The sequence below is a fragment of the Pteropus medius genome, unplaced genomic scaffold, assembly GCF_902729225.1.
Source record: "Pteropus medius unplaced genomic scaffold, Ma_sr-lr_union100, whole genome shotgun sequence".
In the NCBI taxonomy this organism is placed as follows: Eukaryota; Metazoa; Chordata; class Mammalia; order Chiroptera; family Pteropodidae; genus Pteropus; species Pteropus medius.
Genome location: NW_024342473.1, coordinates 12,683,485 through 12,702,750, shown reverse-complemented (window position 1 = coordinate 12,702,750; position 19,266 = coordinate 12,683,485). Strand labels below are relative to the sequence as shown.

At 31.1% G+C, this 19,266-nt stretch overlaps 1 protein-coding gene and 1 non-coding gene across 9 annotated transcripts in view; both read right to left on the bottom strand.

The window, feature by feature from the left end:
- The window catches only part of DENND4A (DENN domain containing 4A), a 107,373-nt gene that overhangs the window by 21,337 nt on the left and 66,770 nt on the right, over window positions 1–19,266 (bottom strand). For 4 of the 8 annotated variants that reach the window (XM_039865259.1, XM_039865260.1, XM_039865263.1 and 1 more), the window contains 8 exons: window positions 9,687–9,820; window positions 7,118–7,253; window positions 6,316–6,522; window positions 6,094–6,222; window positions 5,702–5,843; window positions 5,187–5,318; window positions 3,091–3,207; window positions 2,344–2,475 (listed from right to left, as the gene is read on the bottom strand). In XM_039865259.1, the coding sequence (XP_039721193.1) occupies window positions 2,344–2,475; window positions 3,091–3,207; window positions 5,187–5,318; window positions 5,702–5,843; window positions 6,094–6,222; window positions 6,316–6,522; window positions 7,118–7,253; window positions 9,687–9,820 (1,129 nt within the window). The remainder of the gene's footprint in view (window positions 1–2,343; window positions 2,476–3,090; window positions 3,208–5,186; window positions 5,319–5,701; window positions 5,844–6,093; window positions 6,223–6,315; window positions 6,523–7,117; window positions 7,254–9,686; window positions 9,821–19,266) is intronic. The other 4 variants (XM_039865262.1, XM_039865264.1, XM_039865265.1 and 1 more) reach the window with 2 other exon arrangements.
- Window positions 6,809–6,927, bottom strand: LOC120604736 (5S ribosomal RNA). The gene has a single exon (XR_005653397.1). It is a non-coding gene; the product is annotated as a 5S ribosomal RNA (ribosomal RNA).

Sequence of the window (19,266 nt, the reverse complement as noted above, 5' to 3'; positions counted from 1 at the left end):
AACAGTCTGGAGAATTTTCAAAAACTTAAAAATGGATATACCTTTTGATCCAGCAACTGCACTTCCGAGTATTTATCCAAAAAAAATCCAAAGCAATAATTTGTAAAGATCTATGCACCCCTATGTTTATGGCAGCACAATTTACAATAGCCAAGATATGGAAGCAACCTAAATGCCCATCAACAGACAATTGGATAAAGAAGTTATGGTTCACATATACAATAGAATATTACTTAGCCATTAAAAAAAAGAAATCCTATCAATTGCAACGACATGGATAGACCTAGAGGTTATTATGCTAAGTGAAATAAGTCAGACAGAGAAAGAAAAACACCGTATGATTTCACTTATATGCAGAATCTAGGGAACAAAAAGAACAAACTAATGAAAAGCAGACTCATAAATATAGAGGACAATCTAGTGACACCCAGAGGGCGAGGAGGGTTGGGTTGAGAGAAAGTGGTGAAGGGTTAAAGTACAAATTAGTAGTTAATAGATGGTCATGGGGAAGGAGAGAACAGCATAGGTAATGCAGTTAGCATTAATGTAATGGCTAGGTGTAGAGCAGCGGAGAGAAAAGCAATCAGGGGGATTGTTTTATAAACTGTATAAATGTCTAGCCAATGTACTGTATACTTGAAACTAATAATAATAGTTAAAAAGTTAAATTCTCAAGATAATCATAACGTAACTATAGGGTGGTGACTGTATTTCAAAATCTCATTAAACATTAAAATATTTCTGGTTATTTCCGTATCTTTTAAAAGCTGTTAGATACATACATATATAGTACTACAAAACATAAATAAACCTGAAAAATGCTTTGAATCATAGCATGTACTAGTATACAAGAAACATATTCATGCCAAAAATCTTAAGGATAAACTAACAACTATATTTCACACCTAGGACACCTATTACAGACTTTAAAAAGTTGACTTGTTAAGCATAGGGTAAAACCAAAACCAAAAGCCAGATGATGAGTCAGATGCTAATTACTGTTTATAATCATATTAAAATAGAAAGTTCATAAAAGCAGATCTTAAGAAAAAAGCAAGCATGAAGAGACAGTAATGAAAGAACAATAAAGCAAAGACCACCAAAGACAAGTTATTAAGAGTTCTAATTAGACAATGATTAGGAAGGACTAAATGGCTGTAAAGCAATTCCATGATAACAAATAAAGCACTTTTAATGTTTAAGTTATAACAATTATCTAACAATTATCTAAAGAAATGCAAAGTAAGACAGCTACAGATCCTTTAACTTTATAGTGAAAAGCAGCCATAGACAATATGTAAATGAATGAACATGGCTGTGTTCCTATAAACCTTTGTTTATGAACACTGAAGACTGAATTTCATATAATTTTCATGTGTCCCAAAATATTATTCTTTTGATTTTTCCCTCACTATTTAAAAACGTAAAATCCATTCTTAGTTCATGGGTCTTTGCGAAAAGAGTCTGCAGACCCAATTTGGCCCACAGGCCATAGTATGCCTGCCCCTGAGCTAGAGGCATATTTAACTATGCTGCAGAAAAATAAACACATTATACTAAGGCCATTTACAAACAGACCTTTCAGCCTTAAAAGCAGAAGTCTTTCAATATTTGTTTAGATTGTAATATGCTGCAGAACTGAGCTAATACAAAAATAAAATAATGTAATTGGGTGATCAGACTATTTACACTAGAAACTCTGAATCTTCTGTCCATTTATCCCCTCCCCACAAAATGGTCTGTTGAAAAATTTGTGAGACCAAGTATTATTCTGGATCCTAAACTGACTTTTCCATTGAGTAGCTAATTTATGCGACTTGCCGACATCTTTAAAAAAGTACTAATATCCCCTCTTACTAACATAAGCATTGCTGTATTAATATAAAATAATATATAAAAAGCACCTTGAAAAGAAAAAATATTAGGTATTATTACCTAAACTATCTGAAAGACTATCCTTTTGCTTCCGGAAAAAAAAACAGACAAAAAGGAATGATATGAAGACTAAGGAACTAAATGCTTCCTTTAAAAATTGGCGAGGTATATGGTACACTCAGACTGATCATTGCAATTGCTTCCACGTCCCCCTTCCAAAAAGTCCCAATAGTCCAAACTCAAAAAATAGTATGTAGCTCATAAGTTTGTCCCTACACTTTGTTATAATAAAAGCTTGAACAAAGGATACTACAAAATATAGAATTCAAGCTACTAAACTATACCATGAGAGGCTACACAAATATATTAAAAAAATAACCCTGGAGAATTAACACATAAAAAATAACTATCCACTAGAATTACAGATATGGCATTCTGTACATAACAGAGGTACACTATTCAACTCACCTGTGCTTTCTCCTGCTATTTTATCAGCATTGTTGTTGTTTGTACCACTGAGGCGAACTATACTGGAAGAACTTTGGTAATTGAGCTTAGGAAGACAATCAGCACTTCCTTTTGCACTCTCACTCTCCGACACTGTAAAGATTAAAATGAAATTGATAAAATGAAATCTCTATAGATCATAAGAGGCATAAAAAGAAGCTTTTATTTCTAAATATTTCTATCTCAAAATTGGTGATAAAATATTGAACACGTCTATATCTACTTGTCAATTACAAATAAGTGATTCCAACTGATTTGAGGCCTCAAGGTGTGTATCAAATTACTAAGTACTAGTCATGCATGAGGTCTATCCATACATTTTCTATTTCTTCTTTCATTGTGAAACACTGTTTTTGACAGGAGGAAGGAAGGAGGAAAATATAAGTCACAGACCATTAACAAAAGCATTAAATAAAAGTATTATTAAGCCTCAGAAAAAAACCGGTTGTTTTAAGAACTATATATTTCTACTACAAGAAGAGTACTATTTGATTGGAGAGGAGTTGTGCCACTGAGACTATACACTTCACACATGAAAATTTGTTATGTTGGAATATTTGGTGGTGAAGAGAGCTTGCAATGGGAGGAAAACGGAATTATAATGGGAAAGTGGAAAATGAAATTGGTATTTTTATACTTAAAGTCATTTGTATTTTCTATTACTATAAGTTCCCAATTTTATACAATATCAACTTAAATAACACCTACAAGAGCTAGAATCACTTCCTTTCTTATCTTTTTCTTCTTGAATGTCCTCAGTAGATATATCCCCTCTTCTTACTTCATCCTTAGATAATGAATTATATCCAAGATCAGATTGGCCACCTGAAAAAAAAAAAAAGAAAAATACCCCTATGCTGTTTATCATAAACTTCTTTAGTGAGAACTGGAATTAGGAGCAACACATTAATGTTTGGACTTACTTATAGAAAATTTTCTGGGTAACTTTCAATTGAAAGCATTAGAGTCCCCTATCTCTATTAATATAAGAATGGAATAATCACAAAATAATTTACTTTTGTCTCCATACTGCAGTCAAAAGTAACTACGTACATTCACAATACTATCTAGACAAACCTGACATTCTTTACAGAAGCCTTGTCTAGGTGAAAGTCTAAGTTCCAACTAAGGAATGAAGAAGAAAAATCTGCAGGGAATTTGCAATGGAACATTTACACATAGAGCACTGAAGCTGAATGTCTAAATGACTTTATCAAAAAAAAAAAAGAAAAAAAGGATTTATTTAGATTTATAGATAATTATTTTTTCTGAACATTCAATTGAATGATTACTGAATTGCACGAGTACAAATACATGGGAATGAGAAAAAAAATCTAATGTTAAAGTTATTGTTAAGAAAAGCAAGTTACACTGATAAGAGAAAATTTCTAATACATTATAAATCGCTGTGTAAAAGAAGATTTCTGTAATTTTCAGCAAATTATTTTCACTCAATTAGCATCAAGACAAAATTTTGAATCCTAGTTCTGTACTTTAGCAGATATAATTTTAAGTAAACCAAATAAGCCTTTTGTTTGGATCTCAAATTCCAAGATTTATAATACACAAGGTTGATATGATCATATGAGAGACTATATATGGAATGGTTTTATGAACTTATAAAGTACTACCTAACAAGACTGTATTAAGTATCGCTAGGTATCTACTTTAATATCTTTGTTATACTTTTGAGTTTGTACTTTTTCTAATCAAATTTTCAGCTCTATTCCCAAAGAAACTACAAGTTAAAAATGTGAAGATAATATTAATGTTAATTCATGCTTTTATTAGGTTCTGCACTGCTTTAAGATAATTTTTTAAAAGCCATAGTGAAACATAAGATAGATTTCTTAATTTTTAAGAGAGAATGCCTGAGGATGCCTACTATAACTACTAAATTCACACTGTATGACCAAGAAATAAAATCGGCCAAAGAAGCATAACTATAAAAATTATATTTCAACACAATTAGCTTATATTTATTACTCTTAAAAGTAGGCATAAAAGAAAACAGACCAAAATCATGTTATCATTTGCAGAGATAGAAGACTTCATATTTTATTATTAATGCTTGGATTTTTAAATTTAAAATTTGTGTCCATTAAGAGGTTGCTCTTATATTTGATAATCATGTGTAATTTTTTTAATGTAATAATGAAAAGAATTATTCAAGTAATAAATTTTAAAAATGTATCAGTTTTAATATTGCAGAAAGATTATGTACAAATCTTATATTTTAATAAAATTAATGCCATCTTCAGTTCTAGAATGCTAAAAATTTTATATATATTTAAATTTTTTTATTCATAACTTTTAATTTAATATAGTTTAAGACTCATAAGGAGTTGCAAAAATAATACAGTACAAAGAGTTCTTGTATACCCTTTACTCAACTTCTCCCAATAATATCTTAAATGAGATAGGAAATTGATATTGATATAGTACTATTAACTCAGATCAGGCCTACAAGTTTCTTTTTTTTAAACTCTAATAACATTTTCATAATTACAAAGAATTTATCCTAAGAAAGTGATATAATAAAGAGATCTGTGTGCCATCCAGAGAGAATTGGATTATCATGGGTTAAATACTTGAATAAACTCTCTTAAACTGTCATTTATATTCAAATAAAGAATGAATAAAACTGCATATAGTTATTAAATACAACATCAAATCAAGTACCTAACATATATAATTAAAAAATGACAAATACATCATTGAAAATTAAAATCTAAAAACAACAAGCTAGCAAATCTAATTTTTAAAATGTACTGTAATAAATGTATACATAAGCACACACAAACCTGTACTAGATCTATCATCAGTAGCATATACTTTGATTAAACTTGTATTAAAAGGTGCCTGCTCCACAGTGTGTGTCCCATGACCACTATCCATGCTGCCATGACTAACAGCATCCAGGTCACTGCCATCTGCTTAAGAACACAATTTGACAGCATTTTACTACTCAGGGAGATACCAAAGATACATTAGTTTGTTGCTCAAACTAATATCTACTAATACAGAACATGAAAAGTGCCAGATAATTAACAAAATACAGTTGTAACAAAGAACCATATTGTGAGTTATTAATGAATATTAATGGTTGATAGTTTAATTTACAAGAAAAAAGTGAAATTTTGTGTTTTTTAAATGTGAAGAATACTCCAATATCAGAATTTGCTTAATGGCAATAAAAACTAGAAAACATTCGATATTTTGAAAGTATTTTAAATTTCTAAAAATTGTAAAGTGTAACTGGTCCATTAACTTTAAAGAAAAAGTAAAACACATATATCCCTTAAAAATCTTTAATCACCTGAGAGAGTTGTTTGTGATAAATGTGCATGTTTCTTTAAAGCTCTTTTGAACTGTGCTACTCCTAAAACAACGTTTCTTAATTTTGTCCAAAGAAAATAGCCATTATGACTTCTTGAAGGCCAGGTACTTTCCAAAACAGCCTGTTTAACAAAATAAAATAGTTAGTATAAAAATTTTTATAAATGAACACATTGGCTTTAGAGTCAAACTAAAGAGTATCTAAGTAGACTGTATAACACAAAATAGCACAACAGTTTTAACTTGATTTACTAAATATATTTTAGATACTCTAAAATCAATGCCAAAGAACCCTTGCAACAATGATTTCTGCCATTAAAGGTTATATAATCACAAAAGTCATACTCTTTCTCCATTAATGAAAGTAATTACCTTATTATAATAACCATAAGTGATGGCATTGGGGTCAATACCAGCTTTCTGCATTTCAAAAAGCACTCGAACTGCAAGCACTGGCTGATCATACTGTCCACAGAGCTGCATAAGAATGCGGTAGCACACCTGAAACACAGTAAGTTCAAAAGTATATAGAAACAAAATATCTATGTACATAAATCTAGAATAAAATAATGCATGTTAAAGAATAATTGTTACCTCATCAGGTGGATCCATCTTCTTTGACTGCATTTTTTTAAGCACATCATATGCTGTCTTCAGAGCCCTGACTTTTGAATGACATACTTTCACATAAGCTGGGAGACAAATAAACCACAATCCGTAACAATGACGCAGTAGACACCGAGACCACATCTGAGGAATGGAAGAATACCTCTTGGCAATTTTATGAGCTGATTTAATTTCCTACAAAAAACAAGACAAGGATTTCATTAATTAACACACGTAAGCATCCTTATTTAACTAAATGCTGAACAAGTCACATGCTTTTATAATGTTTCCCTAACAAAATCTGTCTATAATCTATATAGTCAAGCCTCTGCTTGAATTTGTATTATACAACATATAAAATAAAGTTCTAGGATAAAAGAATTAGTTAATTTTTTTTTTTTTTAAGGCGAGGCAACCCTTGGTTGACCTCACAGATTGCAAGGACCTTGTCAGCTTACGATCCCTTATTTTTTATTTTTTACGCCTACAGTACCTGGTCTTCCTAGGTGGTCTCCCATCCAAGTACTAACCAGGCCCAACCCTGCTTAGCTTCCAAGATCAGACGGGATCAGGCTTGTTCAGGGTGGCATGGCCATAGACAAGAACTAGTTAATTTTTTACTTGTGTTTTTCTAGTTGGTTTACTTCAAATTATCTTCAGAATGCTTTAGGGAACATAATAATCTAGTAATAGTTATATATGAGGTAGTAAAGTATATTAACGAAGAATGAGTATCATTTATTTTTGTTCTAATATTTGATTACATGAAGAATGCAAAATTATAAAGCACCTGTTTTGTTCTTCTGAACATGGGAGAAGGACTACTAGGACTACTTGATTTTGAAGGCAATTTGCTTTTTCGTGTTTGTAGAAATCCTTCAGGTCTCTCAAATAAATTGTTCCTAAGAACTGGAAATCCATTATAGCTGTTTTTGAAAAGAAAAAAAAAAATTTCAAGTACACACAGATGATAATATTGGTTATAAGCTAAAAAAATTTATGACTAATAACTTCTTAACTTTAGAATTAATTTTAACTATGTTTCTTCAGCAGACTACAATATATACTCAACAAATATTCATACTAATGTTGCTTTTACTATAATATTTAGAAATGTAATAGCTAAATATAAACTTAAGCATATATATTTTGGGGAAAAAGTGAAACACATTTAAATTTTGTTGAACTGACTTCAAACTACAAAGTAACTCAAGCAAATTTTCTTAATATTAATGTAAATATATAGCAAACATGTCAAATAATATGATAGTTGGTAAAGGGCCCACCAAATCAATACTCTTGAATAGGACAGTCATTAATATTACTGCTTTGGATTAACATATTACTGTAGAACATGCCTCTTTAAAAAATGCAAAAAATATATAACATAACAAGACAAGCTCTCCTATTATCATGAATTGATTTATCAGGTTAGCTAGCAGGTTCAGGGCCTCATTTAAAATTGAAGAGGTTGGAGAAGAGGAAGAAAAGATTAGAATGGGTAGCTCTGTGAGGAGGTGGGCTTAATCTGAATGCTGGAGGAAGGTGTTTGGGAATTTAAAAGGTACCAGCAGCTAAGAAAAAGACAAGCTAAAAAAAACAGAAGAAACTCCTGAGCAACAAACTTAACCTACTTTATAATATTCTTAAAGGCATATAAATAGTTTTAAATAACTAAAAAGAAAACTATAATAAAAGATGATAAACTATATTATATATTACTATAGGCAAATTCAGTAGAATAAGAAAATATTGGTAATGACTGAATGTTAAATAGGAATAAAATAGCAAAGAAGTTCAGAAAAACTATGTCTCTTAAAAAAAACCATTGTATGTACATGGTGTGATAAGAATATTCTGTGTATCTTATGGAAACTTACTGTCATATCCTTTTATACAGACAATGTAAGTATTTAAATAATCTTTTATTAAGAGGATCCACTGCATTCGATAAAGACATTTATTTTAAGTTGTTTTTCCAACGATAGATATGATTACACCAAAATCATATTGGGTAGTCTCAAGGGAAAAAAAATGACTTAGATTCTTTAAAAAATGGGAACTTTTAAAGCTAAGCAATTTCCTTATTAAAGAACTAAATCTAAAAGTAAAATTTAAATTAAAAAGTTAAAACCAAATCACAGAAAGAAAAACACAAGTATATTAGTGAATATACCAAAAGAAGTCTAAGAAGTATAATGTACAAAAGAGATCAAAGAAATGAGATCTTTATTTCTTCCTAGGCAAACAAACTTAACTCTAGGTTTGTTTGCTTAGAAAGAAAAAGAAAAGAGAAATTAGAAGAAATATTTTAAGTATCTTTGACAAAAGACAGATTTTTAAAAAGTAATACGAGTAACATAAATAGATGAAAAGAACAGGAATCAAGTGGCCTATGAATTAATCAACATTCACAAACATCTGTTACACCATTTTTTCATCTGTAAAAGGTAAAATTTAATCCAGGTTATAAATAAGGGTGTCCTGAAAAACTCTTTTTCAATGAAAATAATAAACTGACAATAAGTGATAGGTGTGAAATGGTTTTAGAATCTTTAAATAAAGTAAGAAAGTAGTATTGGTGAATAAAAAATAATTTAAAATCTAAAAGGAAACATCATTTTAAGTAAAATAAATATATAGTGGAAACTACCTCTAGTATATAATAAATGGATACGTATAATGTATACCTAGATGTATAATAAGTCTACCTCTATCATAACCTTTATTTCCTATGCTCAGAACTTGTCTCTTTCCCCCTAGACATGAAGGCAGGGACAATGTATCATTCAAGACTAAATACCAAGCACTTAACGCTGTGTCTGACCAAGTTTCCTAAATTGACAATCATTCATTCCAAGAGTTCTAAATTTCCACCACTTAAAATAAAATCTCACGGACAAATTAATAGCCTAAAAAACTATATCATCCAAATCAAGGCCACAAATGTTAACTCTAAATTGATATAATTACTTGTAAATCAAAGTTACATTAACCAATGTGTGTGGGGGGAGGAAGTAACAGTGAGAAAACCAGTTTTAGTGAGAAATAAAAATCAAAATTCTGTAACAAAAATGCTGCATTTTAGTGGGATGGGGATCCTAACTGAATTTAATCAACATGAGAACAGATACGTGTGTGGATATAGAGAGATCTTCCCATTCCCAAGTCTATATTATGCAAATTTTTTGTTTTTATACCTCAAAACTTAATAATGGATGTGGGATAAGCTTGCTTACCACCTAAAAATTAGGGATCTGTAAATTTGAATTTTTGAAAATACCAGTCCTTAGAAAGCTACGTCACAGATGATGGATTGCTTCTCTCTTTCAATCTCAAACATTCTGCCTCTTGAATACCTGTACTGTAAAGGGGGTTCTTCACCATTGGGTAGATGGGGGATCTCAGGTGGTGTTACAAAAACAGTATGTTCACTTTTGAAAGATTCGTCCAGTTCTATAAGTCGCATTTCACCACTCTTGTCCATATCCACCTGAAGGAGTTTAAAAAACATACATTAAAAATAATACTTCGGTTAGCCAAGTGTTCATCTATAGGAGAATGGTTAAATAAACCATTTATACAACTAGACGCTAAAGAGCTATTTAAAAAAATAATAAGCAAGATCTCTTGCTTATTATCTACAGAAAGCTCTCCAAGATAATTAAATGAAAGTAACAAGGTAAACAACATTGTATATAGTATACTATCTTTTGAATAAGAGGGAAAAATAAGAATATATATTCATCTTTTATTTATATTAACATAAAGAATACTAAGAAAAGTAATTACCTATATGGAGAAGGGGAAATGTATAGAACAGACAAGGATGGGATAGGACCTAGATTTTCCAATGTATATCTTTCTATACTATTTTGCATTTTGAATAATGAGCATGTATTCAAGAAATAATATTTTAAAAAATGTACACATGTGCATATGTATGTGTGGAGAATACTGAGTTTTATCTTTGGTTTATACTAAATATAAGAAATTTCTCTCAGTTCTTCCAGTATATGTAGAAGCAGATTTGAGTTAAATTCTAGTCACATCAATGTTGAAAGCACTTTGGTAGTACTATTTTCCCCAGATACTCTATTGTAAGATAATATTCAAGAAAAATGAAAACTTCAGAGTCTAAATTGTCCCAAAGGAGCTCATAAACTAAAGAGCACAAAATTAACATTAATTAAAAAAAACAGATGTCATACATATAATAAACTATAAGCCACGAACTTTATTAGCTTAGATAGAATTAATATATACCAATTGGGAATAAATGTGAGAGCAAGAATTATTAACAAGTTAAAATTTTAAGATAAGGACATAGAGCAGAGTATAGCAAAAAAGGACAGCTCTTAGAAACAGCTGATATATTCACAATCTTCTTATATAAATTGTGGGTTATAACTTCACAGCATTACATGTCATGATCTCCAGGATTAAAGAATGTTTTTAACGGTATATCTATATAGTAAATTAGATAACAATTTAGGCATGTTTCAGAATTACAATTAATGACAGGAGAAAATGTTCACATAATAATGACAAAAAAATCAGGCTCCTATATCATATACATAGTATGATTTGAATATTTTTAGAGAGTCTGTGTGTTATACAGATATATTTGTGTGTGCTCCCTCTCTGACACACATACAATTATCAAAATGCTACCTCTGGGTAGTGGTGTTACTGGCAATTAAATTTCTTCTTTATATTGTTATTTATTTTCCAATTAAAATATAATGAATATATAAAATTTGCCTCTTAAAATTATAAAAGTAATAAATGCTCACAATAAAAATTTAATCAAGGTAGAATACATTGCTTTTAGAATAAACTTATTTCAGTTTCTGTTGAATATTTAAAAATTAATCAAATAAAAGAAGGTACCTTTCAATTTTTAGCCTGTCAAAAAGACTTTGATATAGTAAAACTAGCAAGGATAGAATAAATATAATAAATATAATAATCACATACCCTCCTGGCATTCAAAATTGGTAGTCTTTTTTAGAAATCACGCTATGTTTAAACATATCCATCTTATTCTTTTTATTAAATTTATTGGGGTGATACTGGTTACTAAAATTACATAGATTTCAAGTACTGACATATTACTGAATTATACACATCCTTATTCTTAGTCAAAGAAAATAACCTAACATGAAAAAAACTGTCAGTATAAAAGATGTTTCTTGCAAGACTACAGTAGCAATAAATTGGAAGTCATCTACATGTCAAAAATAGGTAAATGAATAAAGTATGATAAATGTTTAAAATACACAATCATTAAAAATGAGAATAGTAAAGATTATGCAGACTTCTGGTTGAATAAGATAAATTAAACACAGTAATTTATCTTCAATCCCTCCTGAAATCTCACCAAAATGAGAGCAAGGGGATTGGAAAAAAAAAAAAAAAAAGACAAAATGAACTGGAGAGGGGACAACAGCAAAGATGGAGTTCAAAACATTTTAGAAGCTGCAAAGTAGAATGACATGACCTGTGAAAGTTGAAAGACATTTATCTGGAACCAGGGAGGGGACAGAGGAGAAAAGCCAAAAGCAAGCCATTTTGCTCTGTTGGGCCCCAGAAAGGGCTAGATGCCCTGAAAGGTGGGAGTACAGGTGGAAGGGGAATTAGTTAAAAGCTTGCATTTAAAGACTCCTTGATTCCTGGCCCAACCCAGTACAATAAGGCCACTACATTTCCCCAATGCAACATAAGACTAGGTTGGGTCTATCTGAGTGAACCAGAGAGATTTTAGACTTCAGGAAACCAGGCAAAGGCAGAGGAGATGAAGAGTTAATAAAACAGGTGAAGTCAGTAAAAGCCTACATGTTTCGACAAGGGGAAAAGGTCATTTACCTTCCCTACTTAGCTTTGAGAATACCGGCAGTCAGTTATGCTCCTGAGGCTAAAGACTGGAGATATGTGTTGGGGGAAACTAAGCAGCCTAAAAGATATGAATTAAGACACTGATCAGAGATAGACTCTAATGAAACAATTGTGTTCTTTTATCATTAATCTTATGCCTAAGGAAACTCCAAGCCTCATTTGCCCAGAAAGAGTTCCAATGAGTTCTTTCTGCCTCGCCCTTGAAAATGAATACCAATCAAAGATCACACAAAGGAAGCAAGTAACTTGAAAGAGAATAAAATAAATATTAAAAGGTACTCAGAATGAGCAGAGTCAATGCAGGGAGAAAAAAACCTTCAAAATAACTAAAATAGGCCTACATCCATGAAACGACAAGATGCTATTAAAAAAAAAGAGCTGTCATTAACCAATGTCATCATAAAAAAAAAAGAGCAAAGAATAAAAGGAGTGTATGGAAATTACAAAAATGATAACAGAAATAAAAAGTATTCTATAAAGGTTTAAAGATAAAACTGAAGAAATCTCCCAAAAAGTGGAGATGGGAGACAGAAAATGGGATGAAAAAAGAAGAAAATTAAGAGGATCAGGCCAAGAAGGCCGACAACCAAATAATATATATTTCAGAAAAAGAGAACAGATAAAATGGAGGGGAAAAAAAATTAAAGCAAGAAAAAAAAAACACAAGAAAATTCCCCAGAATTTGAGGTGAGTCAACAGATTAAAAGGGCCGTTAGCTATCCAATTCAGTAAAGAAAAGAAGGCCTAGACCAGTCATCTCCTTATGAAGTTTTAGAATATCAAGGATCTTAAACACTTCCAGAGAGAAAAGAGATCAGGCACAAAAGATCAGAAATCAAGATAGTGTTAGACTAGACATTATTCTCAATAACATTTGAAGTTAGAAGACAATGCAGTAATGTCTTCAAAATTTTACATCCAACCAAATTAGCAATCAAATATTAGAGGAGCATCAAGAAATATACAAACAGGCAGGGGATCAAAAAATATATCTCCCATGTACTCTTTCTCTGGAGCTACTGTAAGATGTGCTCTACTGTAACAAGGAAATAAACCAAGAAAGAAGTTATTGAAGCCAGAAAGCAGGTGATCCAACTCCAGAGAGAGGTCAATATAATTCCCAAGATGATGGTCAAGGAAAATCCCAGGATGACAGACTAGAAAACAATCAGTTCAGACTGGAACATAAAGATGGAATGTTCCAGCAAGAATTAAAAAAAAGTCGAATGGATAGATTACCTGATATGTTGGGAAAATTGAGAGATTTTAGATTTTTCACTTTAGAAGAGTTTGGAGATGAATTAATAGTAGACATAAAGGAATATAGTAATGAACTTCAGAGAAAATAAAATCCATATATGAAAGGAAATTTAATTATAATATATATACAGTCTAGGTATGATTCTATACAAAGTGATAATAATATTACTATTGAACAACCATTTAACTAAAACTTGTGTTAATAACTGTGTTGGGAGAATTGCACTGGTGGTGGTTAGATATGCTATTAACAGATAATTTACAAAACAATAAGCAGTAATAAAAACATTATTTGGAAATCTTACAGCAAATGACTGAAGAAATAGCTGAAAGAGAAAATGGTTTTCTCTGGGGAAAAGAAACTAGAGGTGGAAAAGAATGGGACCTAGCCTCGTAAAATTATTTGACTTTCTAAACTATGTTATGTTTCAGTGTGGTAAAAAGGAAAATTTACTTTTAAGAGATTTGGCAGCAATATTAAAAATGCTTACAAAACCTGGTTATGTAAAAAATTAGGAAACTATATTACAATTGTGTAAAACACATTGAAAGTAAATGTAAAATGAATATTATTTAGGGCATTTGGCTTACCAAGTTTATTCTCCCTTTTATTTTCCACACTCCTTGTTACTTTAGTCATTTAAAAAAAAGTGTTAAAAATTAAACTTTCAATAAAAACTTCCAATAAAAATGTTTGCTAAAACATTATTAGCAAACCTAAAAATATTTTTTAAACTATTAGAAACATGTCAGTGATAACGTGTGAGTGATAAATCATAGGTGTTCCTAGTAGAATATGGTATTCATGCATGACCCAAGAACAAATGAGAAACTCTACATGCAAACATTTTTGTACAGATAAGACAGGGTTAATCTAATTATAAGGGTAGCAATGATAATGAATAGAAGAGACTGACCAGAATAAAAAGGTTAAAACAAATGCCCAAGGTCATTAAAAAGGAAGCTGGAAACTACTCTTGTCTCCATGAGGGAATATTACAAGAGAACTGCTTATCTATGAGCACAGAGTGAATTTTTAAATTTCCCACTGCAGACACGTGACTACTTTCCACTTTCCACTTTCCAGCCACTTTGATCACCCAGAAAATACTGTGGACAAGGACAACTGCTCTAATTCTCAAATTCATTATTATAAAGTCTATTAAAATGTTGTACTGTAGATTCAGTGCATTGGTAAAATACAATTCTCTTAACTTTCATATCAGTAAAATCTCATTCCAACATTATAAAAATAGCTATGCAATAATTCCTACATTTATCGGTTGGACATTTCTGTCTTGTGGAATGCACAGTGACATCTGCCTCTATTTGAGGAAAAAAAAATCCAACACCCACAAGATAAAATAAAATGACTTTCATATTCTCTTCATATTTTTTCACATTAACATTCTCAGAAAACACAGAGGGATGCTTGGGAGACCAAGAAAAATCTTACCAGACTATCCATTACACAAAACTGCCCTTAGTTAAGCTCCTTCTCATAAGAACAGATTGTAGGGATTTAAAATATAACCATATGAAGAATAAAAACACATGGTTCTTAAATTAGTCATACATGAAACTCAAATAATTCTCATACATTGTTTTTGTTATTCCTATTCAGAACTAACTAATTCAGCTTTTAAAAATCGGTCAAATGTTTTCTGTTTGGATATGCTACGAAAAAAAGAGAAATATGTCTAATTTCTGTTCAATCTTAGTCATGGACTGGTTTAGGCAGTTAATACATATCTAATATTATTTCTTTTCCATAGCTAAAATGTCAGTGGTAAAAGGATCTGTTTACTTAAAAATTAAGCACAAAGTCACTCAACTAAGGAACAACCCCACACTAATGATTATTTTGAAAGTATTATTGATATTCAGAAGACATTTGCAGATTGAAAGTACTGACTTGCTGTGATAAGTGTACTTAAATTGTGGTGTTAGAATATGAAAAGTAGTAACAGCACTGTATAATTTTTACTATTTCAGAGAGTTCTGCTTAATAGTACCAAGAATACAATTGACCTCTACTCTAACTATATATGAAAGTTATTAAGATAAATTCTAAATCTTGTGACATTTTATTTTCTTTAATAAAAGAGTTCCCTGAATTATAATAAAGCAAATATAAGTAACCATGTTTTACTTTTCAGTTTTGACTTTCTTAGAAGTCATTAAAATCTTTAAGTACAATATTAACCCATTATATATAAGTGATCTTTTGTTGGATCTAGACTTCAAATAGGTAAATAGCATTTTTGGAAAATAGTCTTCCTGGAAACAATGGTTATATACATTTAATGGAATTGTTTCTTTTTTGAGACCTCACAGAATTTTTATTCTTTAGGCAATTACTCCAATCATGTCCTGCACTGACTCTTATCAAGAACAGGTGACCTATTTTCAGAAAATTCTAGACAAGATAATATAGTAATTATCAGCAAAAAAAAAATTCTTAGAACATGATGTCCTAGATACTTAGCAAAATTACAACTCTTGTATGTCTTACACTATTAATGAGTATTTTTTAAACCATGTGATACTGCAATATGAGTTCTTAGCTAAAACAAAATTGTGAACAAAATGCATAAAATGAGTGAGATATAAAAGGGAACAATACAAGATTTCTCTCTTCTGCACTGTTAATTGGATTCCTACAACTAATTCAGAGTTCCCATGTGAATAAATATATTGGCTAAAGCATACTCTTAGCAAAATCCTGGTCGCTAATTTGGTCCTTTATGATTCAATTAGCTTGGCAAAGGGAATAACTTTTACACAATTGTATGCCACTGTTCACACGGGAAGCTCAGGAAGTACATAAGATAGCCAGTGGAAGCCTATAGTACCATGTAGGAAAAACATTTAAAGTGCAAAATGGTAGTCAGAAATATCATTTTTATATACAAAACCCAACATAATTATTTCTGTAAAAGAGGATTTAGAGAAATTCTTTTTTAAAGCATACCTTTCTATTTATTCCTTTCTCTTAATGTTTAACTTTATAGGTACTGAATAAGGCAAACCTAAAAATCTGATTAAAATATTGAAACCCAAGTTCTTGGTACTACGCTGTAATGAAGACAAAACTGTCAAAGAGTTATGACATTACTTCTCAAAATAAATAGGCTTTCAAAGCTCTATATAGGCAGAGGTCAACTTATAAAAAGGCACGAATTCTAAAAGTCCATTTGTAAATAGGTTATTTAAAATATAGAAAATAAACTTCCCCCCAAAACAACATCCTTTCTGGGGTGGTAGAATGTTCTATATTTAGAGTCAAGTTTATGTGAAAATCTGTATTTGCCAAAACTTATCACACTGTACACTTCGAAGAATTCAATTTATATTATACAAAATATACTATCAACTTATTGTTGGTATATTATATCTCAGTGATGTCCTAAAGATGGTTAGAGTATCATTCTACTAAAAAAATTTAATACATATTTCTAGCACAACACTGTAGCCCTACACCATTTGAATTACAGCATTTACATCAGTGTTTCTATCAGAAAATGAACTATGAGTTCTAAGAAGATAATGGCATATATCCATCTTTCCCCTATTCCTACGCATTTCAAGGACGTCAAGCACCTTAGTTTGTTAATTCTCTATCAGCACGAGAAAGAGTATTTCTCTATATCAAACACCCCTCAAGTTTTCTAAATAGAAGGCTCTGAACTTGTTCCTGCTCTTCATATGTATAAGTCATGCAAAAGTTGAACATTGCTGTGAGATGATAAAACCCAATGAACTACTAATCTATAAACCTGAATAAAAACTAGCAAAATATAAAAATAGTCATGTTTTCTATTTTTAGTTTATACACTACTCTGAACACTGTGAGACATGCAATTATAACGATTTCTTCTCACAATACTTTTAAAAACATAGATAAGAAAACCAACATAGAAAGACTAAATGACTTAAATCACAAGTATAATAAGAGCTAGGATTAAAGTTCTCCTAATTTGCAATGCAGTGCTTTTTCCATTACACCTTGCATAGTGAGAATCATTTCTCATTTTTATGAGACATATTTGGTACTTATTTATTAACTGGTAAGTGTCATTTTCATGTCAAACTCAGAACTGAGCCAATTTCTGAATGCTGTTATGCCAAAAAAAAAAAAAAAAAAAATCGTTGATTTTCTTTCACAGTCACATAAATTTGAAAGTGGTGGACTTCTTTAAATAAACTTACAGGAAGAAACTGTTGAGGAAATATATGACAAAGCTTTGCTTTCTTTTTTTTTTTTTACTATCATGGTCATCAAATCATGACATTTATATATGTATTTATGAATTTATAGAAAAGTTTCAAGTACAGTAACTTTTCAAGTACATAAAACCTTTTCCTTTTAATCTTTTGAGAGTAAGTTGCTGGCTTCATGACCCATCACCTCTGAATAGTGTGTACTTCCTACAAACAAGGACATTCAGATTCTACATGAATCTGAAAATTAACATATGATACTACTACTGCCTAATACTCAAACTCTTTCAAGTTTTGTTAATTATCTTAATGTTATACCAAAAGCATCCTGTTCTGAACTATGCATTGTATTTGGTTGTCAAATCTCTTTAGTTTCCTTTACTTTTGAACAGTTTCTCAATTTTTCCTTTATTTTCTTAACCCTGACACTTTGTGGATTACAGAACAGGTATTTTGCAGAATGTTCCTTAATTTGAGTTTGTCTGATATTTTCTTGAGATTATACAGGTTATGTATCTTTGACAGGGATATCATAGAACTAATGCTGCATTCTCACTGCAGCCTATTTGAGGCATATGCTGATGATTTGTCCCATTATTGATGTTCACTTTGATCACTGGATTAAAATGGTGTCTGCGAGGCTTTCTGTTCCACAATAAAGTTACTTTTTCCTCTTTGCATTTTAATATGTATTTTGTGTGGAGGTATCTTGAACCCATATAAAATCCTGTTTCTCATCAGACTCTTAACTGATATCTGTGTAGACTTCATAGTTTCCTATTTTATTCAATGGATTATAATCTATTAATAACTTTTGAAGTTCAAATTGTTCCAGATGTAGCCAGTGAGAGTCCCTTCAAACTGGCTTGTGTTTCTGTGTATGTGTGTGTTGTTTTTATAAAAACACGTCTCTATCATTCTTGGAGCAATTTCTAGTTTTCTAGCATACGCTACTTCAGGGATCACTTTGTACTTTCCTTGCCCTCAACTTGGGACCAATCATTTCTCCAAGGAGTCCTGAATTCCTTTTCGTGGAGAATACTGTTTAGAAGCCAAAATTTGTGCATTAGGTATACTCATTGTTATTGGGGTATGGCTGCTCCCAGCTCCTCTCAGTGCACAGAGCTAGGGAACATATGTATTTACAAACATAGACATAAATACTTACATCTATACTTTCTTCTATACTTATCTATACATATTGAAAACCAATGATATAACACCAAACCTTCAATTCCATTCTAATACTACAAGGTTCGTTCTGGTTTTCTTCTTTTCTCTATTTGTAAATCCCTTCTCTGACAGTGAGACACTTGATTATCTTTAATAAATTTATTTGATCAATCCCCTCTCCCATGGATATGATTTCTTCACCCTAATTTGGCTTTGACAACTCCTTCCGGACCAATCCCTTGCCCCAACCAAGCTGGCATCTCCCCATCCAGATCAAACTGATACCCCCTTTGCTGTCCCTACCCAATGGGACACTCTCCCCACCATCTCTCAGACTGACATTCCATGCTGTCCTCATCTCAGCATGGATGCTCTTCTCATCCT